At 41.0% G+C, this 27,881-nt stretch overlaps 1 protein-coding gene across 1 annotated transcript in view; it reads left to right on the forward strand.

Moving 5' to 3' along the window:
- The window catches only part of ABCB5 (ATP binding cassette subfamily B member 5), a 35,495-nt gene extending 7,984 nt beyond the window's left edge, over nucleotides 1-27,511 (forward strand). Inside the window, exons 9-28 of the mRNA XM_086467966.1 lie at nucleotides 394-568; nucleotides 1,538-1,651; nucleotides 2,559-2,669; nucleotides 5,722-5,847; nucleotides 7,120-7,323; nucleotides 8,554-8,724; nucleotides 11,231-11,392; nucleotides 11,852-12,091; nucleotides 14,113-14,259; nucleotides 14,687-14,791; nucleotides 15,564-15,641; nucleotides 16,768-16,851; nucleotides 18,864-19,067; nucleotides 20,112-20,212; nucleotides 21,549-21,689; nucleotides 22,169-22,325; nucleotides 24,304-24,501; nucleotides 25,403-25,609; nucleotides 26,630-26,776; nucleotides 27,314-27,511. Coding sequence (XP_086324092.1) covers nucleotides 394-568; nucleotides 1,538-1,651; nucleotides 2,559-2,669; nucleotides 5,722-5,847; nucleotides 7,120-7,323; nucleotides 8,554-8,724; nucleotides 11,231-11,392; nucleotides 11,852-12,091; nucleotides 14,113-14,259; nucleotides 14,687-14,791; nucleotides 15,564-15,641; nucleotides 16,768-16,851; nucleotides 18,864-19,067; nucleotides 20,112-20,212; nucleotides 21,549-21,689; nucleotides 22,169-22,325; nucleotides 24,304-24,501; nucleotides 25,403-25,609; nucleotides 26,630-26,776; nucleotides 27,314-27,511 — 3,070 coding nt within the window. The remainder of the gene's footprint in view (nucleotides 1-393; nucleotides 569-1,537; nucleotides 1,652-2,558; nucleotides 2,670-5,721; nucleotides 5,848-7,119; nucleotides 7,324-8,553; nucleotides 8,725-11,230; nucleotides 11,393-11,851; nucleotides 12,092-14,112; nucleotides 14,260-14,686; nucleotides 14,792-15,563; nucleotides 15,642-16,767; nucleotides 16,852-18,863; nucleotides 19,068-20,111; nucleotides 20,213-21,548; nucleotides 21,690-22,168; nucleotides 22,326-24,303; nucleotides 24,502-25,402; nucleotides 25,610-26,629; nucleotides 26,777-27,313) is intronic.
- Nucleotides 27,512-27,881: the final 370 nt, after the last annotated feature.

A 27,881-nucleotide genomic window follows, 5' to 3' on the forward strand; every position in this document is an offset into this window, starting at 1 on the left:
AAGACAATTTGATATGTAATGCTGATAAACTTTTTCAAGGATTCCTTTCAGGACTAATGCAAACAAGTGGCTCAAGAGTGGTATCATGTCTTCCATCCTGGTAACAAAGTCATGCTACTCAATTGTTTTCTAAATACATCTTCCATAACAATATGACAATGTTGCCGGCGTATGTCAGAGCAGATTTATTCAAAGGAATTTTGTCCCAACTAGTCCTCTGTTAAAAAAACAAAACAAAACAAAACAAAACAAAAAACCCCACTGTATTCTCTTCATGAGACTTTAATTGTTTTTATGGCAGATATCCTTTTAAATAAAAAAGGGCACTAGGAAATATTAATCAGAATGGCTTGTGGTACCTGTCAAATTAATGGCTTCCTTATCCACTTGCAGATACGATGCTAACTTAGAGATGGCTAGAAGTGTTGGAGTGAAAAAATCCATTACCACCAACACATCTCTAGGTGTTGCAAATTTTCTTATCTTTGGATCCTATGCACTTGCATTTTGGTATGGAACGAAGCTCACTGCTGAGGACAAAAATTATGACATCGGCCGTGTGTTAATTGTAAGTACAGCAATGTAGCTTTGAAAAATGCTCCGTCACTTCAAGAAAAGAGTTTTATAAGTGATGTATATAATTATCTCTATTTTCTGCCAAGTGCTTGCTAAACTAGCTGTTAGAGACCAGCTTGATATAAAAGAACTGAAAGGAAGGCATTCGTCTTGCCTACCTTTCAATATAACAAGTTCGAACTTGAATTCCCACTCTAATCCATGTAGCGGCAAAAGTACCTGCGCTTTTCTCACTTGTCTCACACCCTATTGTAAGGCAGGATGAACAGCGTAGGGCTGGTGGTTAGGGAGCAAAGACAAGTAACCTGGACTGCCAGCAAAGTTCTAGCTAGACACTAGGATTAAATGAATCCCACGGATGTGCTGAATGTGTACGGGGAAGTCCACAACATCTCATTTAGCCACACTGTCTTCTGTGCGTTTTGTTGTTTACTTGCAAGTGTTTACGGTACGTTACCAATATGTCTAAGTTGGTAATGGTTTGAGGGTACTTAGCTATCTTCTTGCCATCAAAATTTTTGGCTATATGCTTAACTTTCACACTCAAGGGACTTCTGATGAGTCCTCCTCGGTATGGCTCCTCACAGCATGTCAAGTTAATTGTGTGTTGGTCCCACAGGTGGGATTTCAGTTAAGAAAATCTGGACTAAATTTTGCAAGCCTCTTAACTTTGGGAACATCTGGAAAGCAACAGAGAAAGATATTTGTTCTATTTGTACATGATAGAAAATGCAAGAACATCAAAAAGAAAAGTCCTTCATGCCACAAAAGCATGTGGCAGTGGTTACCATTCACCCTGGGAAAATGGGGAGTGGACAGGGGCGACTGTGAAATGCACCTTTCTCTTTTGTACTTGATTTTCCTGGAAAGGGTGCACTAGAAAGTCATGGACATTTAACAGCCGGGCACTGGTGGCTCTGTAATCACTGTTAACTGCGATGCTTCCCTCCATTTCCCGCAGGTGTTCTTCTCTGTGCTCGTTGGAACCTTCTCCCTGGGCCAGGCAGCTCCCAACCTGGAGAGTGTGGCTAATGCACGTGGGGCTGCCTATGAAGTATATCGGATTATCAGTAAGGTAAGTATCTAAGTAAATAGAAAAGAAGCTTTTTTTCAACTACACCTAATTTTTTCCTTTTTTTTTTTTCCCCATGGAGAGATGTAACAAAAACCCTCAAAAGCCCCTAAACCATAACCTTGATAGATGCCTACCACTGAAACCCATAATAATTCCATTCATATCAAGAAAACTGCCTCTCTGTTTGTTATAATGAATGTTGGGAAACCTGGCATGCATATCTGAGACTTACGGATGAAGTTTTTCTCTAAAATTAGACTTGCAACTCCAGAGGGAAAGTAGTAAGGCACTATACTATTTTTTAAAAAAATGCATGTATGCACAATTTCAGCTGAGCTGTTGGTGTGGGGTTTTGGTTTTTGTTTTTTTTGGGGGGGAGGGAGTTGATGATGAAGGGATTAATAGTGCTCTTGAAATTTATAATAATATAAAGCTGCAGTGCTGATGTTGCTATGAAAAGGGTTTCCACATTGTTATTATCTAGGTCTTGCTGTGTTATGCAAGAATTGGATATCTGTGTGTATAAAATATTTTGAACAAGTAGGACTAGAAAATTCATGCAGAAACAGCTACGTTGTTTTTCTTGATATAGGTATAAAATCCTCAGATATGGATTACTGAGGGCCATGCTTTGGCTGCGAGACAGTACAGTTAAGTTCTGCAACTACAGATTTTCTGCTGTGGATTTTGTTGCATTTGAAAATGTACTATGTTTGTCAAAGTAGAGTTCACAGGTAGATGTTCCCCTGCATTCATCATCCTGCGAGTAAAATACTGCAGCTCTGCAAAGGTGTACTGCAGTGCAAACCAGCAGCTGGGAAAGTAAGGGAGAGAACAATGTATCCAGCTGAAATACCAGTTCCAAAAGTGTAATAACCAGCGATGTATTTTAAAATCCTCTTTCCAGAAACGGCTCATAGATAGCAGTTCTAAGGAAGGCTACAAACCAGACAAACTCATAGGAGAAATTGAATTCAGAAACATCCATTTCAGTTACCCATCCAGACCTGATGTTAAAGTAAGTGTTTGTTTTAGATTTGTCTACTGTACTGGAATTCTGCAGCCTATGTCCATATTATTTGTCTAATCTTGTTCTTGAATGCAAAATGCATGCCTCTCTCAGGAGATGGGGCATTACATTTTTCCCCTCGATACTGCACAAAGACAAAGCTCTAGATCCACTGCTACCTGCCCACCATTCTCCTCTGCTGGACAAGGCTAGGAAGAGTATGTGTTGCTCCTAGTCTGAATTTTTGTGAACGAGAGCTTTGATAAACCAAATAAGATTTTTCAAGATCTGTCATTAAAACATCCAGAGTTTGCAGTTAAACCAGGAAGTTGCTCTTTCCAGTCCCTTGGTTGTTCTGAGTTGCTGTGATATCCCATGTGAAAAATGACCTGTGAGATAAGTCTTACAACAATATGCCATCAAATGGATTGAAAAATATCATCCTTAATATATATATATATATACGTATAACTATAGTATATATTTGGAAGTCAAATGTTATTTTGTACATATGTTAAAACTGCTGTTCAATAAACTGATGTCCCTACTCTTTGCCAGTTGAACTTCCCTTAGTATCATAGAATAGTTTGGGCTGGAAGGGACTTCTAAAGGCCATCTAGTCCAACCCCCCCTGCAGTGAGCAGGGACATCTTTAGCTGGATCAGGTTGCTCAGAGCCTTGTCCAACCTGACCTTGAACGTTGCCATGGAAGGGGCTTCTACCACCTCTCTGAGCAGCCTGGGCCAGTGTTTCACTACCCTCATTGTAAAAAATGTTTTCCTTATCCAGTCTAAATCTACCCTCTTTTAGTTTAAAATCATTTTACTCCTTGTCCTATTGCAACAGGCCCTGTAAAGAAGATTGCCCTCATCTTTCTTGTAGGCCTGCTTTAGGTACTGTAAGGCCGCAGTGAGGTCTTCTCGGATCCTTCTCTTCTCTAGGCTGAACAACCCCAACTCTCTCAGCCTTTCATCACAGGAGAAATGTTCCAGCTCCCTGACCATTTTTGTGGGCCTCCTCTGGGCCCACCGAAGCAGGCCCAGGTCTTTCCAGAACTGAACTGCAGGTGGGGTCTCACCAGAGCAGAGTGGAGGGGCAGAATCCCCTCCCTCAGCCTGCTAGCCCCACTGCTTTTGGTGCAGCCCAGAATATGGTTGGCTTTCTGGGCTGTGAGGGCACACCATTGGCTCATGGCCAGCTTTTTGTCCGCCAGTACCCTCACTGTGCAGTGCTATGTAAGTCACGTCATGGTGATTACTTCTGTGGTGATACAGTTGGTTTGACCTCTCTACCATATTCAACAGTTTATGAACTTTTGAAGACCTTGATAAAGGTGAAAGGAAAAGGTGTTTGCTGCTGCTGTTGCTTGATGAAGAATGAGGTAGAAATAGAGATATTAAATGTCAACAAATAAAATCTGGACATGCCAATTAAGGGATGAGAATGGGAAAGTTGGTATCACTGTGGCTATTTCTTCAGATGGCTTTTCCCATCTCAGTCATCTGAGGTCTATCCCATTGTGCACCAAATCTGTTTCTAGGACGCTGGGGCTGCTGTAGGACAGACCCAGAGCCAGGCTTCCTGCCGAACTGGAGTCAGTGCAATGCATCTTCTTTCCCTCTTGGCTCAGAAACCAGAAGTGACAGAGCAGACTCTTCAGCCTCCTTCTTAAAATGCTATTCAGGCCAATGAGCTACGTTATGGGTCTGCATGCCAAGTGGGAGGGAAATAAGAAACATTTTGTCATCCTTGCCAAATCTACTGAGTCAGCAGCTCTCCCTACTAAGAGTATCGATGTTATTTAATAGAGCCAAAAGGAATCAGCAAAAATGTCTAGACGTTATCCACAATCTCTCAAGTAACTGATGCAACACAGTGTAATCTCCCCTGTCCAGGCTAAACCAAATCAAAGAGATCTAAGGAGTCTAGTTGTTGTCAGTTTTAATCTTGACAACACCTTGCCAGATAAAAGAGAGGTAGAAATAGCCTATTAGGTGGTTGTAACTATATCCGGAGAAATTGTGGTATCCAGAATATAGTTCTTACTTGATAGTGCAGGCACCAGAATATCAGCTTTTTGGAGATACAGACCCTGCTGGATGTAACACAGGGGGTGGAGAGCAATATTGCAACTATTTTAATCTCTCATTGCAAAAACATGTGTAGGCAAAATTATAAATCAGCCTGGTATAAACAAGAAGAGTTCCCATAGCAGCCAAGTATTTTGGCAACTACACAGCATTACTCGTATACGACATGGTCATCTTTTGAAGTGTAAAATGTTCCTAAATGTGAAAGTGGCAACAAAGGTATCATTAATCTGTAACTACTCTCCAGGTTGCTGAGGCTGTTAACAATATGGATTGGGATTCATTATGGACTTTCCAGCAGCCACCTTGTCAAAACAGCAATTTCGATTCTAAAAATAGAAGAAGGCAGGCTTGTTTCTCAGCAATAATGTTCAGCACCTTAGAAGCATCTTCCTGTAAGATTCATAACTAAATGTTATGCCATTGTCTCAGCTTGGAAAATAGAGGACAGCAGGAGAACATAAAACCCTGAGCCTGCCACCAGATCACACAAATTGGGAAAAAATGAGCTATCAAGTTGAGAGTACTGTGGCTGTGTCTGTATTAGTTGATCTGAGTGTGCTGGGGAATTTTCCCAGGCACTGGAATGCAACGGTCTATGCAAGGGAACTCTTAAAATGTTTCTTGGCATTAACTTGGCCTGTTCCAGTTATCAATCTTCTCAAACAATTCCCAGGCTTGGTTTGGTAGCCAGAAGGATCCAGGGACCGTTCCCAAAAGTCAGGTTGCATGTAGCCATCCTGTTCTGAAGGCTGGTACACTCCACAAGCATAGATGCAGGATCTTTCATAACAGTGCCCCAGAATATTCCCAGATACAATTAACTTACTAATATTGCCATACCTTCAGACTGCACCCCTTACTACTGCCTTGATTATCGCTACAGTTACCTTGACAGACTGTTCTCTAATCAAACTTGGCAAACTAAGTTTGGTTGGTTTTTTGTTTGTTGTGGTTTTTTTTTCCCCCAGATCCTCAAAGGTCTAAACTTGAAAGTTCAAACTGGGAAGACCATTGCTTTAGTTGGTGCCAGTGGCTGTGGGAAAAGCACCACTGTTCAGTTGCTGCAGAGATTCTACGATCCTGTCCAGGGAGAAGTGAGTGCCTGCAAGCAAAGTGTAAAAACTGAGAGCTATTGGGATAAGCTTGAGTTTCACATATCGACAGAACTTTGATTTTTTTATTTTTATTTTTTATTGAATTTGAGCATATCTCTGTATAGTTCAGCATTTCCACAATTCAAATTTCAAATTAACTATCTTCTGCTGTCGGCTTGACTTCATTATTCCCCTCCTTCTTGCAATACTGTGTCAGGAGTGGTAAATACCACAGATCTTTGAATAGATGCGAGATCTGAACTTAAAATTATTTTCATCAACAATTGGCTTTTAAGGTTCTGTAAACTTTTTTAAGCAAACAGCACTCTGCTGTATTTTGCTTCCTTTTCATTGATTGTGTACTAAAAACTGGAGAGAGTTTTCCTATTTCAAATCATTTTTTTCTTGGCTCATTTTTCTCTATCTGCTAACCCACAGCAAAAGTTTCCATCATTACACATTGTATGTCTGCTCTACTACTAAACACTAGATCTGGTCAGTAAAAGGTACGTGCTTCTCATAAGGAACTTCCAAAGGAAAAGAGGAGGAAAATAAACAATATGTTTTTAAGGAAAATGTTCTTTTTATACTTAATATTTGAAGAATGCTCTTAGTAGTTGTTATTGCTAGTTGGAACTAGGTAAGCATTTCAGGTATTAAATGCTGAACTATCATGATATAATGTACCAAGGCAGCTATCTGTTAACAACACAGTTGTTTCTTAAACTTAGAGTTTCTGTGGTTGTTCATTCCTGCCCCCACGCCTCAGCTTGCTCTTTGTCCCCTGTGCTAATGTCAATGTTCATAGGACCACATTGCAAATGATCTAGGGTAAAAATAACTTTCCCTTCCTTTTTAGTCAATATGTGAATTATTTGTTTGATCTGGTGTAAAGCACAGCCACAGAGGCAGTTGTGTAGCCACAACTTGCAAGGACAGCAAACTGGCACAGGGGCATGAGAACAGGGTAAAAAGTGTGCAGGGAAGCTGGAAAACTCTTAAGCCATCTTGGACAAGATTGGGGAAAAACAAACAAACAAAAACCAAACCCTGATGTCTTCTCTGTTTATGCTGCTCCTCACTATTTTCTAGCTTGTGCAGTGGTTGGAAAAACTACAGTTGTAACTTCTCCCCCAACATAGTTTTCTACTCAAGGCAACAGGTTTTTTATTTTTTGTCCTTGCAGCTGTTACTTAGGTAATAGTAATGAACTGATTTATCATGAACAGAATGCCTTTCCTCAACTTCTTTGACATAAGCTTTTCTTCTCAGATTACCTTAGATGGTCGGGATATTCGGACGCTTAATGTAAGGTGGCTACGAGAAAATATCGGTATTGTGAGCCAGGAGCCTGTTTTGTTTGCAACAACAATAGCTGAGAACATTCGCTACGGCCGAGAAGATATTTCTGATGCTGAAATTGAGCAGGCAGCCAAGGAAGCCAATGCTTTTGACTTTATATCTAGACTGCCTGATGTGAGTTCATGAACTTCGTTTGAGTGTAAGAACGAAAGGTCCATTTAGGCTGGTGTCCTGTTTCTGAGAAGGGAGAGCATGGGAATTCGAGTTGTAGTATAACTTCCCAAAATAGTCTTACAGCCTCCAGCAGCTTTTAGTTCAGGGACTTTCTGGACTAGATACTGTGTCTTTGGTTGGTTGCCTTCAAAGGATTTGTGCCTAAGTCTGGAAAAAAAAATGTCAATGCCTTAACTTAGAAGAAGGGAAGCTTCACAGCTGTGTTACCATCCCTACCCATCTCACAAGGCATGGGAAGAGCTGGGCTTTTAAAAAGAAGATCCATAAATCCAAACCCTTTTGTCAGTAACTGTCTGCACATTCAATAGGCAATGGGAGGTTGAAGTAAATAAGTATACCCCGAACCAAGGCCATTTTTACCAGCTGGGAGCTTGAGCTCTGCCTCTGCCTGAGATTCACAGCTTTTGAGCCCTCTCCTAGCCGTAGGTGCCTTACTCCTTTCAGGGTGGAGGTGGGAAGTGAGATCAGTCATTCAAAACACGTCCTCAGGAATGGATGATGATGCGTCCTTCCTTTTGGTCCTGCAGTTAAAAAGCCGTGGAAAAAGTGCCCAACTGGGATTTGATTTCAAATTCTTCTACTACCTCAGAGAGCTCGGTCCCCATCTGCTTCTAGCGTGTCAGTCTGTTTCAAGGTTCCTTCTTCTCAGGAAGAGTTATTTGATCATATTTACTCTTAAGCAGCTATATAATAAAAGACTAGAGTGGACTTTGAGACCTGACACTTTGGGGTGAGTGACACAGTCAGTAGGAACCAAGCCATGGCTCCAAAGGGAGTGTCTCAGGTTCAGATTAGGCAATGTTATAGGTCCTCATGGGTCCCTATTATTCCAACCCTGTTTGGAAAAGCCCTCAGTAAATACAGTGATCCCTTTTACAGGCTTGCCTTGAGAAAACCCAGGGTTTGGACCGCTCTCTGAGCAAGTAGTAAAGATCAAGATTTTAAAGAACCATAAGTTCAAAGTTAGGTGTGTAAAGTATGTAATGGGGGCAGGAGGGCTTGGCTAAGTGCTAGGTGGATGGATGTAGTTGCATGTTTGTTCTGCCCATGCTCAATTCGGCTGGATAAAGATACCTCTTGTTTAGAAGCTGAGTACTTATGTTCACACAGAGAAGTGAGGATTTCATTTGAGACATTGCACAACGTATGTTTTATTTTCTCCTTTCTCAGAAATTTAACACCATGGTAGGGGAAAGAGGGGCTCAGCTGAGTGGAGGACAGAAGCAGCGAATAGCTATTGCCCGTGCCCTAGCAAGAAATCCCAGGATTCTTCTTCTGGATGAAGCTACATCCGCACTAGACACTCAGAGCGAATCCATAGTGCAAGCAGCTCTCGATAAGGTAGGAGTCACGTAATTGAAGCTACCGGTCGCCATGAAAAGTTGCAATAGCAATGAAGAAAAATTAACATAGAGTTTTCAGTGTGGGTTTCCATTAGAATCAAGAACACTGGAAAAATAAAATTTGGATGATGTTTCAATTTTGTTGTTTTAACAGGGAGTTTAAACGAGCAAAATTTTACTTAGGAATCATGTCTATTTGGGGTTTTTTAGCACTATTATTAATTATCAAGACACCTACAGTCATGTGTAACCACAACTTAGGTCTCCTGCACTCACTTCCTCAAATCACTTTTGCTGATGAAATATGGATGGCATCTTATCAAAGCAAGGTATGAGGACTGAATGGACTTTTTTAGGTAGATTTAATAGAAATTTATAGTATAATATTCCTAATATTCATTCTTCATAGAGCAGTTGCTTTATAATTTTCAGAAAGCTCTTGGGATTTAGCCATTTTCTTTCTTCACAGAGACTGAATGCAAATCACAGAAAAAAAGCAGAGCCAGTTACAAACACTGAGTCTCTGCCCCCCTTGTGTTTTTTATCAGCCCTACAGCTCTAGGGTGGGCATTACAGTAGAGCAGAGCTGTCAGAGCTTGTACCCATGCCTCTGTCTCAGCAGCTCACAGTCCCTTCCTCACAGACCTCCTTTGTCAGCAGTTTCCACCAAGATGTAGTGCAGCCTAAAGGTTTTGATTAAAAAGGAACTCAATGGTTGGGCTAGAATGTTTTTTCATTTATCTAATATTCATGTATTTTTAAAAGCTAAGTGAAAAATCCTGCCTTTAATTTCAGTAGTTATGCTCAGAGGGATATGAGTTACAAATATGGCTTAAGGGAAGTACAGAGTTTACCACCTTCATTGCGTCGGTTTAAATCTGAGGTAAAATGTAGCTGTTAGTTATATTCACATAACTATACTGATTTTATTAATATTGAGGTAACATGTGGATGCAAAAATAATATTCATCTAGTCTAATTAGTATATAAATTATATTATTGCTGCAAAGTTAAGCACTAAAAGATTGCCACTTCAGCTGTAATTTAGCTTTCTTCTGCATGTTCTTGAATTCCATGATCCAAATACTAACCTTTTCCAGAAGCTTAGTGCATGATATAGAGGGAGATCACTCAGGGGGATTGTTCATATACTCTTCATCCTTCAGCATGTACCCAGAACACACCAAAATGGGCCCTGAATCGTAACTTACTCATCTTTCACAGCTTTTTGCTGTTCACCAATGTAGCCCCCAAATGGGATTTAAAAGTTTCTTCTCAAGATCTCTGAGTGGAAAAAGTGGTGCTAATATTGTTCGTTATTTTTACAGCTGGGGAGCAGAGATATTAACCTCACACATGCACACCGTTTCTGAGCTGTCATATTCAGATGCCTGTAGTCTGCTATTTTTTAGATAATTTTGAATCTTTTAGAGCATTTTGCTTGTTCTGATCACAGCTCCCAGCTGCAGTAGTGAAGGCTCCACACCTCTGCGCATTTGGGCACAGGCATGAAAACTGCACCAAGAGAGACCTCCTGTGAGAGGCTTTAAGTGGCTTGCATCAGATCCATGAGAACTTGATGGCAGGTGTAGGGGAAGAATCTAAATTTCCATGGAAGTGTTAATCTGCTAAAACTGTCCTTATCTTCTCCACGCCCCTGTTCCTGCTCCCATACGATGTACAACTTCTATAGCAAGTAACTTCCAGCAGGCTCCTTAACTGCAGAACTTACTTGTTGCATGAGGTCCCCTTGGATTTCTCCTCCTGCTCCAGGCATCAGCGAGGAGGGAAGCCGTTACCTCCAGCAGCTGTGAGCTGGTGTGTGCTCCTCTGCTGCATGAGGACCGTGCACACCACTGCTCTGCACGTGGGACCTGGAGAGATGGATGGAGCATGTAACCTGCAGGCTGAGGCCCCAGTGGTTCTCCCTGCCAAATCCCAGCAGGGCCCCGATTTGAGATGTAGCTTATTTCAAAAGACTGGGAGAGAACTTTAGGGAATGGCTAAAACCCATTTCTGACCCCAGATGTGCTCCACTCCTCTATGCTTTCCTGCTAAGTCTTGTCAGATGTCATGCTAACGTTATACTTCCAGAAGTATGCGTGGACAGTGTATAAAGAAAATATCCTTTCTAAATATTTTCACTGTGTTTCCTTCCCATGTGTGCATACACATGGAAATGCTTTATAGGCAACTTTAGCTTGAACAGTTCAAGTTTGGTAAAAAGTCAAATAACCTTAATTATAGCCTTTAATACCTGCATTGCCTGTCTAATAAGGTTAATGTGGTTTTCTCTGCCTGAATTAGGCAAGTGAAAGGGTCCTTTGACTGTTAAACAAGAGGCACGAAACCAGGGAAAAAAAATCTTTGCTTTTAGAAGAAAGAATTCTTTTTAAAGTTTGGACACATTTTGTATTATAAATGCCTAAAACAACTATGTTTTATTTCTGTGCTGTTTTCTTGCACATTTTAATGTAAACTGATTTTGTTGTTTTTTCTGTAAGGCTCGGACTGGACGTACAACCATTGTGATTGCTCACAGACTGTCTACCATCAGGACAGCTGACACTATTGCTGGATTTGAGAAAGGCATCGTGGTTGAACAAGGAACACACAGTGAACTCATGTTGCAGAAGGGAGTCTACTACTCTCTTGTAATGCAGCAGGTAAGGGAAAATGTATTTATTTTCTTCATTTCACAAAGCTGTGAAATGCTGGTGTGTGGAGCCATTTTCTCTCTGTAGTTCCTGCATGTTATCCAGCTGGCAGCTGCTCAGTCATACTAGTCTGGGCGCAGACACAGGCTTGGAATTCTTGAGGGGTTCACCTATAAAAGTGTTTCACATTTATGCAATCCAATATGTCAAAAACATAAGTGAAGGCACAGAATATGTAATTGTGGCATAACCACAGAGCTGTTAGATTCCAGGTGAATTCTGTAGACTGCTTAAAGAAAAAAAGGGGGGCGGAAATCAAGACCAAATAGTCTACTGCTCTGCCATTACAGGCCTATAGGCAACAGTGATCACATGACTGAAACAGCAGTACTCACGAGAAAAAAAAATGTGCTTTTCCGTCTCCCTGCCCAAAATGCCTTGTGATTGTATGTCCTGAATTCTCACTAGGGTTGTAGCAACAACCTTCAAGGTGACGGGACATCAGAAGAAAGTGAAGATACAGGGTCTGAGGAATATGAGGAAAATTACAGAAATGATCTTGTGGAGGAGCTGACTCTTCAAGATCATTTTGAAGAATCAGTGATCTCTGGGAGAGGCAGCATTCGAAGAAGATCCAGTAGATATAAAAGCAAGAGACGCTCTTCTAAGAAAAAGTCCTCTGGAAAAAAGAAAAAAAAAGAGCTGGAGGTTGGTATTAAAACTTCAGTTTGTAATTTTAATGACAGCATGTAGGCATAAACACAAAGCACATAATTTTAATTATTTTAGGCAGCTGGCTGCCATGCAACCTTTACTCTGGTGCTATTACAGTCAGTACTCACCAGGCTGAGTATTTGTCCTAGGAATATGGGGTCAATCGTGTACATCTTACCAAAAAACTTCATTTTAACACTATTTACTTACTGTGGAACTTGTGCTGTTGATTTGTCATGCTTCATAAAATTAAGTGTATTATTTCAGTGTAACTGATGTTTTCATTCTATCTAATTAAAATGAGTTGTGGCATTTCATTTGCAGGATTCTCTGCTTGCTGGTACTCGTTGTTGCAAATAGTGGTGGATAATATAATCCCTGGGGAGGGAGGGGGAGAGAGAGAGAGAGAGAGAGAGAGAGATACACACGTGCACGCACACACACACACACACACACAAAATTTTAAAGCACTTAGGAATATCATATTACACTTATGTCAAACAAAAAAAGAAATCTAAATCCTAACATTTTGCAGTGTATTCTAAATGAAAGAACCATTATTCTTTCTCTCTGTCTTAGTATATGTGTTAAAACACACAGTTCTGAGGTTTTGATTCAGATAAAACACTTCACTTGACAAATGTCATATCAAAATAAAAGTCATATAGGAAGTTCAGGTTTCAGAAACAGAACTTTGTCAAAGTTAAGTAAAACTTGCTCATGGCAATCAATAGGAGCAGATTTCTAGTGGACTTTTGGTAGGCAGCTCAATAGAAACCTGATTTTGTTTTTTTCTATTTTGCACTGCTTGAATTACAGCAAATTTTTGCATTAAATATATTGGAAGAGTTGTTCGGCGGGTTTGGGGGTTTTTTGGGTTTCTTAACCTGATTTCAGGACCCTTGAAGTAAAGAAATAAAATATAAATTCTCTAGTAAAACCATGGAACCTTCTAAATCTATGTAAGTTAGGATCTCATCTGTAATCTGATTATTTAAAATACTTATGGAAACATTAGTGTAATTTGTACCCATCGATATTTCTTCTCACTAAAATATAGTTTCCAGCTAATACATATTTCAAATAGTACAAAGGACCTGGATCCATTCCTATTATCACAAAAAAAGTTGCGCAACTTCAAAAGATACTTTTTGTCTGTATATTAATACTGCTTAAGACCTCAGAGGACGCAGTGGGTGTTCATGCTCAAGACTTCAGTATTCCCCACATTCACAAAAAAATTAAGACATCAAGCATCCAGCGCTTGTAACTATTTCAGAAAGCTCAACCCATCTTTATGGTTGAGCCTTAGCCACCCTCATTCAGCATCCAAAACATGGGATAAAGTGACCAGGAAGCAAGAGCAACCCACTCGTAATCTTGCCTAATATTTTGTCTCATTTCCAATGTTTTCATTTTTTGCTGTACCAAAACTCCCCCTGTGGAGGCATAGGCACTTGAATAAATTAGTAAAGCAGAACAAGGGCATTTTTTGTACTTTCAAAGGAGTTGCAGGCTAACTGACTGTTACATATGCCTCTCTCATGTTATTGGTAATGATGCATAGGCTGCCGTTTGCAAAAGTGAAAGATGACCTCTCTACCCAGTTGTGTTACTGCCAGCCCACTAGCATTTAGCTGAACCGGAGGGATCTTTTCTGTGCTCTGAACAGTGAGACTTTTAGTTCTTTATAAAGCTTCAAGTGTGAGTTGCCATTCATGGTGACCAGTCCTATCTGACTTTCAATGAACTGTCCTGGCCCTTCTCCCCTCATGACTTAGCCTTTTGTGAAGTTGTTTTGCCTCCAAACTTTTACAGTGCAGTTGAAGTTCTAGGATATGAGACAGCAAAGCTGCAGATATCCAGCACGTTTGCTCACTCCGAGTGCACAGAGAGGGCTTTCAGTGGTTTACCAAGAGAGTTCACTAGTCAAAGCCTAATGAACAGCCGCTGTCTGGGGAATTTCATGTTCTGCAACTTTCCATGGAAAACCTGCAGCTTTCCCTTTCCTGTAGGAAGAAAACCTCCCTGCTGTGCCTTACTCAAGAATCCTGGCTCTGAACAAACCTGAGTGGCTGTATGTACTGCTGGGAGTGATTGCTGCTGCCATCTCAGGTGGGGTCCATCCTGCATTTGCTGTTATATTTGGAAAAATCATTGGGGTAAGATTTTTTTTTTTTTTTTTTTTTGGCAAATGGATGTTCCAGTCCTGAGCGTCCACCCTCATGTTCATCCTCTTCTCCCTATGTAAGACTCTGGGTGAGATTCACTTGTACAAAGAGATCCAACGAAAAATGGATAAATATTGAAGTGACCCTCTAGAGGCAGAGCCTGGTGGAACTGTGTCTGACTAGCAGAGGAAAGGAGGAAGAGTAGCTGGAGCTGGGGGCAAAAATTAGTGAGATGTAGGTTAAGTGGAAAGCTGAACTGTCTTCTGGCCCTCAACAGAAACTTGACTACAGACTGACTTCAGGATCCAGGATATTTGCTAAGAGAAATTGAAGTAGACAAGCTTCTTGAGGTGGAGGCTGGTTTATGTAACTGGCACTCATTGTCTACATACTCATTTTTGTGTTTTTTCTTGCATAGGCTTTTCAAGAAACAGATCCAGAAAAGAGGAATAAAAACACTTTGGTGCTTTCTTTAATGTTTCTTTTACTTGGAGTGATTACCTTAGCAGCACACATAGTCCAAGTAAGTGTCACTACACTGAAATGTTAGAAGTTCTTAACTCCCCAGCAGCTGCAGGTATAACTAATATCAATGCAGTCTGAGAAGAAAAGTGCCAATCAGAGCTTACAAAAATAAACAGAAGCGCCAGGACTCTTCCCGAGACATGTGGGTTTTATGGAAGTGTTTCCTTAAAGACACACGTCCATCTTTGCTGTTGGTTTAAATAAGCCACTGAAGACAATGTTCATTCAGCATGATTGAAATCAAAGTTGAGGGTCTGGCCTTAAAAGTCAAAGACTGACATTTCTCATTGACAGTCTATAGGCTCTTGCCAAAGTAAGTATAAAATAGGCTCTTTCCATAGCAGATGATGTTTTTCGTACCATCAAGCAAACTCAATCGTTTGCTATCTTCTTAGACTGCTCCACAGCTTGCAGGAAACAGTTACTGCACATTGATGTCCATATCATAAGATCCATTGGTACAACTGCTCTAAGTCAACGTCTCTGGTAGCAGTCAGAGTAGGGAGGCCAACAACTAGTAGGCAGAGTTATCTTCTAGTGCTCCTGGGGTGTACAAATAAGGCGTTACAATGAAGCCCCTGCCTTCTTTGCCATGTTGCTTCCTTTCTGCATGAAAATAGAGTTTCATGTTCCAGGAAGAATCTTTTCCCAAGATTTCTGTATGCCCAGGGGATTGTAGAAGGCTGTTTGCTGTCATTTGCTTTTGTTGTGTGGCTTTACAAACAGAGTTAAAGCATCAGATGAGAAAATGTGACTCTTTCCTCCCCCAGGGATTCATGTTTGGGAAGTCTGGGGAAATACTAACGATGAGACTGCGCTCTTTGTCCTTCAGAGCATTACTTCAGCAGGTATGAGTTGTGCAGCTAGGGTATCATGAGAGCCGGATGGCTTTTGCAGACTGTTACAAGGTACACATTGGGGTTTAATTGTGTGGTCTGGAGAAAAGAAAACAAAACCATGTCTCTTCTACCACTATCTTAGGAAAAAGTACAACTTTTCTGAAAATCTCCTAAGCCATGCACAATTTGGCTCAGTGCTGCTACTGCAAATAGTCTAATTTTGAAGGATTGTCATCAAAAATGTGCATATTTCTGGCATGCCAATATACACACAGTTTGCAGCTGCCTGGGTGCGCAAGGGTGACCAAAAAAGTTTAATCTCCCCTTGCTTGGGGGGTCATGATGCAAGTATGTAATATATAGATTTAAGTCTAGTCTGTTTAGTTTCTTAGATTTAAATCTACATGCTCCAATCCATAGCAAACAGACAATCTGATAATTTGTCACCGCAAAAAAAACCAAATTGCCCTATTGCATCAAGAATTGCCCATGATAAGAATAAAGTTACTTACATTAAACCCATCCTACTAATTTGTGCAATTTCATGCTACTTGCATAGAAGTTTTGAGAATCATAACTCTGCATCCCACACACCCATTGGGGACAAGAACCTGGGTGTTCATAGAGACATCTGAAAGGAACTAGGAGAGGGAAAACTAATGATTACAAAAAAAAACCCTGCCATAGCCTTTGGAGGTAAAAAGGCCTCATTTCCTTTCTGTGTATGCAAACATAGGTGAGCAATTGCTCTACTATAGTTAGTGGAATAGGTAACTCATAAGAAGAGAATAGTTAACCTCTTCAGGCCCAAGGAAGGACTGAGTAAAAGGGGTTTATTCTAAAAGTTTCTAAATAGGCACGTTCAGAAGAACGTCACAGCTAATAATACTGATTGTGAAGAATTAGATGTTCACAACAGAATAATATGTTTTAAGCTTTTGCTTTTAGTTTACTTGGAAGATGCTGACTACAAGAGGAAGAATATTGCAGTCAGCCATCATGACTTGTACTTCCATTTCCCCACAAGCTATCTGAGCTCGAAATGTTTGTTCATTTTATTAGTAATCCTGATAAATCTGAAATATGGTAAGAACACGTAATTTTTTGAAACAAAAATTGGTGTCTTTTGTTACAGGAGGTTGGGTGGTATGATGACCAGAAAAATGCTGTTGGTGTTCTGCTGACTCGGCTTGCTACAGATGCTTCCCAAGTCAAAGGGGTATGCTGATTCTTATTTGTGTGCTTTTTAAATATTTTTTTCCTTGCAAATATTAATTGCAATTGGCAAGGGACACTGTGATTATTTCAGAACACAAGGTAGTGAATCTACCCTGCAGACTGGCAGATGTATTTACATAGCTTGCTGTTGACACCTTGGAAATGGCTTCTCCGCTGATAACTTATAAGAACTATCAAAAATCCAGCAGATATTCCCGTACCTTTCATTCCCCTCTCTGTAAGTGTTTAAGCTAAGTATATAACAACTGTAGACCACTTCACCATGCAAAGTGAAATCTGCATATGTCCTGGGGACCAGAATCAGTGGATCCCAGGTTTTTACACACTATGATGGGGTCACCTGAGTGCCATGAAGAGGTTGCATCTGCAGGTGATACAAAGCCTTACTGACCCTAATGAAGAGAATTCTTCTTCCCATCCCCACCAAATGAGCTTCGTATACAAGCAGACCAAACAGTAAGAAATGGCCTGGCATTGATAAATAACACCAGGGAGGGCAATGGTCAAGGGAGGGAATGACTCAAGGCACTGGTATGGGAGAGCTGGCCACTGGACACTGGTGGGAGAATATGGCAAATTCTGCACAATTCCTCCTACCGTTCACCTCATCAACAATCCCCGACAATCTGCCAAATGTCTCTGTTTCTTCCCTTCTCCTTGAAATAAAAAAAAAAAGTCACTGCAGGGCTTGTGGGGAAGAAGTTCACTGGTTCGTTTTAAGATGTCTTTTTTGTTTGTTTCAGATTTGTACATCAAAAACCCTTTAATCCCTACATTTTTCGGTCTCTGTAGACTTTTGTTTCTCCCTCCTGTCCTCCTTCCTTATGGGTTTGTAGTGAGAAAATAGTCTTTGACAATTTTCTAGTCATTTCATCTAGAAATTTCACAATTTCCTTCTAATCACTTTCATCTTTTAAAATTCTAGTTTGCTTCACTGTCATTGAACTGTATCACCCTGTCAGGACAGTAGACAGGAGGGGTACACAGGGTCCCCTAACTACAAAAGCCAACTAAGGGCATGAATTAGTCTCCAAAGCTGTTGTGCTCTCTGGAGCACTACAGATTGTCAGTAAGTACGTACTGTGCCTCACGCTGTGCTGGCTGATGTTTCCAAATCCATCTTTATGTGCAGCCCCTAGAACATATGGCAACAATTCACCTTGGCATTGGTTTAATTATTACTATTTTAAATTTTATTGAACAAGAAAAGTCTTTTAAGGGCAGGAAAGTCTTTGGCAAAAGAAAGAAGAATTTTTGCTTCCCGCCCAAGGATTTTTGTTTTTTCCATCAAGCCAAATTTTGGAAGATGAACTATTTCCACAGGGCTGTTTTCAGACCTTTTTTCTGCAGATCAGAGCCCACCCGGATGCTGGATACTAATCATCTCTCATTTTAAAAGTTCTTGATGAAAAGGCTACACAGACTGGGAGGAGACAGGAGTTCTTCAGTATGAGTTCATCTTTCCCACTCATTATCCCACTAAGATAAAACATTTCTGCAGCGTGGCCAAATCCAGATTTATTTTTTTTTTCTGAGAACCCAACCCCAGGTGCAGCAGTGTGAGAACCTGAGGATGAGTAGTTTCCACCACTATTAACGGGATGGGTCAATGAAGGGCTGTCGTTAGAACAAAGCCCCTCTTGCCTAATGCTGGGGACCCAATCACCAGCCTGCCCTACTGTGACAGTGGCCACAGTCTTCTGTGCCTCAGGCAGTGCGGGAAGTCCCAGATAGGCATTTCTTTAAACAAATGTCATGACCAACTGTTCAGACTACTTTAACTTCGCTTGAAGGCCTGAATGCTGGCAGGTACGAGGAACATCTAGGAACAGTTACATAAGTAGGTGCATAATGTCCACGCACGTGACCACGAATGGTTTTGTTTTCCAGCTGAACCTCTGCCCTTGACTCTATAGCAATTTGGAGTGGCGATGTAAGTAACAAACAGAAAATCTAATGATGGATTTTGGGGGGTTTCTGGGGTTTTCTTAGGCAACTGGAAGCCGACTTGGACTGATGACTATGACTGTCTTTACCCTTCTGACTGCCGTCATTATTGCTTTTGTATACGGCTGGCAGCTAACGTTGCTTATCCTGGCCTGCATTCCTTTCGTTATTGCTACAAATGCTGCGAGTGTTAGCTCTGTGTCTGGTCATGCCGCAAAAGATCAAAAAGCTTTGGAAGAGGCTGGAAGAGTAAGTTCTCCAATTTTAAGTACAGGGTCATGGTGTGAGATCACTTTTAAGGACAGCATTGCAGCTATATTACAGCCGAATCAATTATCCAAGATAAATGAAGGGGGGACAGGAGAGAACAGGACAGGGTGAGGGATGAAGGGAATGTTTATATATCCCCAAGAAAAGCAAAACATCGATAACACAAACCATCTGTAAATTAGGCTATTAAAATGCATTTGAAAGCCTCCATAGCAGATTTTTGGGCAGGGACAGCTGTAAGAGCAGCAGCCTCGGCACTGGTGCATCTCATGCCTCAGGCGAGCAGCATAGATCTGCACTGCTCTGCAGCCAGAAACGTTGCAGGGCTGAGCCATCAAGCCCTGACATTGCTACTTTTTTATTCCATCACAAAATGCGAACTATTAGTGTGCTCAAGAGTTTCAGGGCACTGCCTTCATTCACCTGGTAGCACTCTTCCAGGAGACAGATGTAGTCCATGCAAAAGTGCAAGCTGTGTCCAGATGACACAGGAAGAATTTCTTTACTGGAAGGATTGTCAGGCATTGGAACAGGCTGCCCAGGGAGGTGGTGGAGTCGCCATCCCTGGAGGTGTTTAAGAGACGGGTAGGTGTTGTACTTAGGGACATGGTTTAGTGCTGTTGATAGAGCTAGGACAAAGGGTGGACTCGATGATCTTGAAGGGCTCTTCCAGCCAAAACTGTTCTATGATTCTGTGACTGGGGTTTGTTCCTGTTTTATTAAATAGGGTTTAATTCATCAGGATCACAACACACGGGTTAGGGCAGGGGCTGCTGATGCTTTCTACATGCTGTCCCAAGGTTCTGAACTCAAATACGCTGTTGGCTTCAATCCCCTCTTGTCTTGTGACTGTGGGGTGAATAATCTTGTTGCTTTGTGCAATAGACTCTCATCTCCTCTCTTAGGCAAGCATTTTCTGATCTAAAATAATAAATGCTAGAGAAGAGATCGAGTGTTTAGGAGATATGTTGTAGATTACAGTTGTAATGAATTACCTCTTACTTGTTTTATCTCCCAATTTAGATTTCAACAGAATCAGTTGAAAGCATAAGAACGGTAGCTTCGCTGACCAGGGAAGAAGCATTTTATGAAAGATACGTTACTAGTTTGAAGGGTCCATATAGGTGGGATTTTTTTCTTTAATTCTTTCTCTGTTCATTTTAGTCTTTCAGGTGTATTGTAAATACATTTCTTGCAAACTATCCAATACCCAAGAGATTACAAAGGATATCAATAGCCGTTCACATAGTTTTGAAATTTGTTCACCTGGTATATTTAATATACTTTCTTAAATGCAGAGTGAAAAAACATTTGCTGGATTTGCCTTTTCATTATGCAAACACTTTATGAACTGCATTCTCTGCATATGTGTTACAGAATATTGTGTGTGCCTAGAATACAGGACATATGTTCACGCCAGCACATTGCACTGATACTTGTTAACTCAGGAACTGACAGTTAACTCCCATACCACACCCTTTATAACATAAACCAGTTTTATTCCCCTCATATGACTTTGAAACCTTGAAATGAACTTCATATGTTTCACTTGTTTGACCCGCTACGTCCCACTGACTTGTCTCCACTGAAAACACATTCAATTCATCAGGGATGCCAGATTTCTCTAGCTCCGTTTTATTTAAACAAAGTAGCCCCAAATATAATTTCTTTTTTTTCCTCTTTCAAGGCAGCTAATGGGAAAGGGGTTGAAAATGATGCTCTATATAATCTGTCCTCAGACAAAACAGTGTTAAAATTCAGTGTCTGGTGAACTGGTAATTCCCCAGGATGCTCGCCTGGACTGTCAAAGGTCTCCGATCTACAGCTCAGACTAGAAAAGAGATTTCCATTTTCTCAGAGAGCATCCTAAACCATGAGGCAGAGAGTCCTCCAGACTCTGATTCAGTGTGCATTCAATTAGCTACGCAAAATGAAACTTCTCCAGAAGGACGGATTGAGAAATAGAGGCTTAGGCTGAATCCCTGCGGGGATACACAGCAATATGTCCCTGCTCTGAATCGGAATGAGAGGTCTTTGCTCAGATGGGAAGACCTGGGGGAAGCCCACAGGCAGCTCTTTGCCTGGGCTGGAGCCTGCTTGTTTTCTTAATAAAATGGGTCATATGTGGTAGTTATTAATTATTTTTTTTTTTTAGCTGCTCTGGTGACCTGCCCTGCTATAGAAAAGCAAAGGAAGAGATTCAAGATAATAGTGTAACTGAGGATGAAGGACCTCACTGCTTTCTGTCCTAAGGGCAGTTCCATGTCATGATGCGGGGTGCTTTTAGGGTCTGGCAGGGGTTGTTTGTGACTGTGCATGTGTTCTGGGCTGATTCATTGTGTTTTCAGGGGATGAGCTGGATTGCCTGAAAGCTTTAGCGTGGAAACCTGGCCATCCCCCAGCCAGTGTCTCTTGTTTCTGTTTTACAAGTTACTTATGGAAAGTCTCTTCCTTTATCAGAGATTCTCTGACAAAAGCCCCTTTCTATGGATTTACCTACGGAGTAGCCCAGTGTGCAAACTACTTTATTAACGCAGCAGTCTTCAGATTTGGAGCATGGCTCATTGCCCATTGTCTGAGCAACTTTGAAAATGTATTTATGTGAGTATACTTTATAAAATGTAAAAAGAAATAAATACAAATTGATACACGGGATAACGATTTCAATGCATGCCAATAATTTCACCATGTAACAGAGGTCATGGGACACAGAGATTCAGGAACTCAGCCTGGTTGGGAGTGCAGTTTGAGCAGAACGGCTGTTTTGGGGAAAGGCGCGTGTTGGAGCAGTGAAGCAGCAAGCGGGTGGCTGTGTTCAGCACACCGACTCTGGGGAAGCCTGTGCTGTTTGACGTTCCTTCCAGGCAGAGGGTACTGCATAGAAAAGTGATGTGACACTGCTGCTCATCTGTAAGGTAGTTATAGGAACAAATAGAACTTTCTAATACTGGATGACGTTTGGGGGGGTGAGGAGCTCCAGAAACGTCGTAATCTAAAGATCCTAAAAACCTTTATTGTGAAGGTTTGTTTTGCATGTTGTTCTACTTGAAATGAATGGTGCTTTGTCTCTTGTTCTTTAGAGTCTTCTCTTCAGTCATATTTGCAGCTATGAATGTTGGTCAGTCTGCTTCCCTGGCACCAGATTATGGCAAAGCTAAAATATCAGCTCAAAGAATCCTCCAGCTTTTGGACAGAAAACCTCTAGTTGACAGTTATAGTGAAGAAGGTGAAAAATTGGTAAGGTTTCTTTTTTTCTTTTTTCTTTTTCTTTTTTTTCAGAAAAACCTTAAAACAAACTAAATTACTGATGTTTTATTGTCTTAAACCTTAAACTTAAACCTAGTGAAGAATTTAGCTCTGCTATCTTTATAGCCGATCTTGACCTCGTATTATGTTTATTCAACTTGTGCTATCTGCAGTGTGAGATCAGGAAAGTATTCATAGTTGTTGGGGTTTTTTAGAGTGTCACAAAAGGGAGATGTTATATAGAATAGTGATACTGCCTTGTTATTTTTAATGGACCATATTGTTTTTCTTTTCAGTCAGAAGTGTATACCCTTAAATGTGGTTTTGCTCTGAACGAGCTAAAAAAAAAAAAACGCAACTACTTTTTATTCTACTGACCCACATCTTAAATGGTTTCAGGAAGACACTGCACTCACAGTTGCATTGCCTTTGTAAGGGTTTACAAAAGAAACAAAATACAAGTGCATTTTTTGCCAAAATCCATCTTCTTACAACTGTGCAAACTCTTACAAGTAAAAATGTGCTCTTGTGAAGTCAAAACTACCTTAATGGATAATCCGTTTTGCTCTAAAGTTGGGGGATGGGGGGATCAATAAGAAAAAAAGAACAAGGAAAAGAAAACAAAAAATCCCCAAATCTTACTTCTAAACCAAAATTGTCATAAAGGAAGCTGACCTCAACGCTTGTCAAATTTCTGCATTAAATGCTTTCAGTTTACATGATCTAGAAGGATGACATTTGCACATCCATCTAAGTTTAAAAATGAACTTACCGTGTAGATTTTAGATGGTACTACTTCCTACTCAGGAAGCCGTAATCCAGTTTCTATAACTTTAAGCTTATACGCAGGGTTTTCAGCCTTTAAAGTTATGAGCATGCTTACGTATCTTCTCAAACCAGGGTCCTCTGGCACAGACGATGGAAGTTTTGGCAGAAGGTCCCTGGTAAAATAAAACTTAAATGAAAATATTTCTAATATAGACTGGACTCAAATACCAGTGATGCCTGTGACTTCAGCAAAGCAAAACTTTGAGCCCATTAAATTAGATCATCAGCTGCTGTGAGAGCACTGTACTAGCGGTGCTTCTAGTATGTACATAGGGCTGGCTCCTACCCCGAACAGGAGAGGCAACAGCTTTAATGTGTGCCCCCTTTCTTCCACTTGTGCTTAGAAATCGGCCTGGCTGGAACAGCTAATTAACCACTACCATTGCTTTTTAAAACACAGCTTGTCCTACATGCCTGTAAATTACCTAGTGAAGAATTTAGCTCTGCTATCTTTATAGCCGAACTTGACCTCGTATTATGTTTATTCAACTTGTGCTATCTGCAGTGTGAGATCAGGAAAGCAAATGCTACAGGTTATATCAAGAGTAGAGGTGCCTCAGTTGATACGTCAGAAATTAAAGGGTTTCAAACTGAAACAAGGTAGACTTAGATTAGATGTATGCAAGAAGTTCTTCCCTGTGAGGGCGGTGAGGCGCTGGCACGGGTTGCCCAGAGAAGCTGTGACTGCCCCCTCCCTGGCAGTGCTCAAGGCCAGGCTGGATGGGGCTGGGAGCAACGTGGTCTGGTGGGAGGTGGCCCTGCCCAGGGTAGGGGGGTTGGACTATATGGTCTTTAAGGTCCCTTCCAACCCAAACCATTCTATTATTCTGCAAAAAATAGCATTGTTTATTTGTCTAAAGATACTCATTTCAAAGGTGAAGTGAAAAATAGATACAAGAGGTGCAGAAAACTGTTTCTTCAGAAGGATCTAGTGATGTAGATCTGCCGATCATCCAATAAATAATGATACTACACTCAATCCAATACATAATTTAAAAGAAGAACTTCAAAAGCAGTTTTGAAAACACCCTCCCAAACTTTCTTGTCAGTTCTCTCACTTTAATGACCAAGTCTTACAAGTGTTATTATAGATAAAGCTAAAAAATGCTAATATGAGCGTGTGAACTCTGTTACCTTTCAGAGCAAATTTGAAGGCAACGTTGAATTCAGAAACATCCATTTCGTATATCCTACAAGGCCAGAAGTTCAAGTTTTGCGAGGACTCAACGTGAAGGTTAACAAAGGGCAGACTCTGGCATTAGTAGGAAGCAGCGGCTGTGGCAAAAGCACAACCATTCAGCTCTTGGAGAGATTTTACGACCCTGTGGAAGGACAAGTGGTAAAAATAGACTTGTGTAGCTATTAATAACAAATAAATCTACAGGACTCTTTATCTTCCAATGTTTCAGAGGCTTTGAACAATACTGGTGATATCTCTGGCGGGATGCCTCTGTTACAGGTGTGGGTTACTGAGGTGGTGGCTCCAGTGGAGCTGTAGACAACCTCAAGACCACTGCTGTTTCCTGTCCTGTGCCCTGTTCACCACACATACGAGCACTGGCACCCATGCTGGCTCAGATCTCACCAGGGAGGAGAATGACCGTGTCAGATCGCATTGCCTCCCCAACCCTGCTCACAGCCTGGTCACATAGGGGCATAACATTCATGTCGCTTGCTTGTCAGTGTGTAAGTCATCTCACCGACATGAATACACACATTAGGGACATAAATACATGCTTCAGATGACACAGATGGAATCCCACAGGGTTGCTACTGTGTCACCGTCAGAAGGTTGAGATGGGCTTTTTGATGCAATTCCCATCAGCAGGTACAGAAATTCCAAAGAATTCTTCTTGGTGGTTTTGAGATTGAGTTAAAGGCCTACTGCTGAGAATATTTGTTGTGTGTTCAGCTCCTTAGGGACAGGCTTGCCCATGAGGTTTCCCATTCTCTTTGTGGTCAGGGCTGGAAGGACTGCAGGAGCAGCCTGTGATCTGCACTCTGTTTCTGTCTGCTGGGAAATGGAAGGAAAAACACACACAAAATTAAAAACTAATGAAAGGAAATATTTCATCTATACTGCTGGTTCTTTTTCATTTTGCATGCAAAGTGTAGTTGATTTCAGCTGGGAATTTAACATGTAACAGGCTTCCTCTTACAATTCGTGTTTCCTGTTTGGTGTGTATCTGTGGATAAGCTCTGTACTCAACTTGGCATCATTTTTCTGTTGCTTTTTCTAGTTAGTGGATGGATTTGATACCAGATCTTTGCATTTACAATGGATGAGGTCCAGACTGGGCCTGGTGTCACAGGAGCCCGTTTTGTTTGACTGCAGCATTGCCGAAAATATTCGATATGGAGACAACGGTAGGGTGGTTAGTCAGGAGGAAATTGAAGATGCAGCTAAAGCAGCAAATATTCATACCTTCATTGAAAGACTGCCAGAGGTAAGAAATAGTCATCTTCTCTTCACGGTGAGATTAGATATTTGGAATGATATGGAGAAATCTAGGTAATGCTCATGTACACAGATCAAATTAAAAACAAACGTTTTTTTTTCCATTAATAGGAAAAAGTATAGAATTTATGGCTAAAAATGTCAGTGTGTTTCAAGCTTAAATTCCTTCTTAGTTTGTTCAAAAAAAGCCAATGCTCCAATTAATATAGTGGTAAACAAAGCAGAAAATGAAGAGGGAAAAATAAAAGGACACTCTATGTACAAATAAGTCCATAAGTTTTTTGATATTTTTTCCTTTGACAGCTGAAACTTCTCAACTTACTCTGAGAAACACGATTTTTTTTTTCTCTAAAATAATTCAGTAAAGCTAAATGTTCTATTTCTAATTGGATGGGCATGGACAGGGAGTGTTTCTTAACAAATATGAAGGGGCAATAAATCAAAAGTGAATGACATGGCATTTGACCTTCATGCCTGCCAAGAATTTGGTTGTAACAAGGAAAAATGCTTTGATAGTTTGTTTTCACTGTGGCTCTGTGTTGAAACATTGCATTATGTTGAAAATGATGTAATAATGGTGACAAATATTTCATCTTCATTACTATTAATGACGCTTGTGATTCTTTATTCACAAGTAACACAGGATCAAGTTCTTCATTTATATCTCAGTAAGCCTTAAATCTCTAGCTACTATTATGACCATATGCTCGTGGGCAGATGTGTGTGGCCACCTTATTGCTGTATCACTGGTGGTACCATTCAAGACCTATCCCAGTCCTTGGGGAAGCAAATTTTCAGACCAGATATTAAATATTTGTGGCTGTATACATAACAGTTTATACTAGAGGTGTTTATAAAACCTTAGCTTTATTGAAACAACTTGCACTATTCTTTTCTTTCAGGATGTAAATACTTAATCATTTTTGTAGTCGTGCATAAAACTTTACTTTTCTAATATTCCTTCTCTAAGAGTATTCACAGGCCTTCTTTTATAATTTTTAACATCCAGAAATATAATACGCGGGTGGGTGAGAAAGGGACGCAACTTTCCGGAGGTCAAAAGCAAAGAATAGCAATTGCCCGTGCTCTGGTTCGGAATCCTGCCATTCTGCTTCTGGATGAAGCTACCTCTGCTCTTGACACAGAAAGTGAAAAGGTGAGTAATGATTATTAGATGAAATATATATGGCGATATACTTGGCTAGTTGCTTTCTGCAGAATAAAATCGATGTGAAGCTGTTGTAAATGCATAGCTGTGAAACAACAGGGCAGGTGTATCATGGTAGCTTTTCCAGCTACAGGCTGTGAATTGAATGACACTGGGAAGCTGTGCATATCTACTTAAATAAACAAGTAGAAAACCCCAAAACTTTAAGTGGAAAACACCATGCGGAGCTGATACTCTTCAGCTGTCTTCCTATTAGCTGTATTTGATGATAAATACTGGATTTGTGTTCTGCCCCAAGCTGGTTGCCCAAGAACCCACTTCTCGATGTCTCATGCTCGTTTGATCAGTCTCGCTGACATCAGTGAGAAACCCTGTTAAGTAAGGGTCCCATGTATGCGCTGACTTGTATATCTGTGGGAGATGATATATCCAGCTGATAACAAAGAGTAAGAAATCAAACGTGGTTCCTATGACAAGGGAAGGCTTTCCAGCTGCTAACAGCATTTTCATGATATCTCTGTGCAGATCGTCCAGAAAGCTCTGGATAATGCCCGGCAAGGTCGAACCTGCATCGTCATTGCTCACCGCCTGACAACCGTACAGACTGCAGACATCATCGCAGTGATCCAGAATGGCAGGGTGGTTGAGCAGGGCACCCACAGCCAGTTACTGGCAAAGGAAGGACAATACTATGCCCTCGTGAATGCGCAAGTCTCTAATTAGTACTGCTTGCAGATTTTGGTTTATTGTTTTGCTGGGAAGACATGAAAAGCTTACAGAGAATTAGTGTTGGCTGTGTCTGTGCTGACGGAGCAGGGACCATGCAGCCTGGGTGCTGTACCCAGTGTAGCCCTTGCCCCATAGACCTACGGGGATGAGCAGTGTATGCCCCAGGGTGGGTCATGGAAGGTGCATGGGTGAGTTCCAGGGGCAGAATCTGCTGGGCAGTTGTGGGGATCGTGTGATCCGGAGGGATCCAGACCTGGAACAGTCTCATCCACACCACGACTTAGGTGGGGCATCCTACTCTCGCTGTCCTGTCATGTCCCCCCCCAAACCCTGGCCCATACTGGGTGCCATAGACCAAGGCGGT

Source organism: Leptosomus discolor, chromosome 7, assembly GCF_034619465.1.
Source record: "Leptosomus discolor isolate bLepDis1 chromosome 7, bLepDis1.hap2, whole genome shotgun sequence".
In the NCBI taxonomy this organism is placed as follows: Eukaryota; Metazoa; Chordata; class Aves; order Leptosomiformes; family Leptosomidae; genus Leptosomus; species Leptosomus discolor.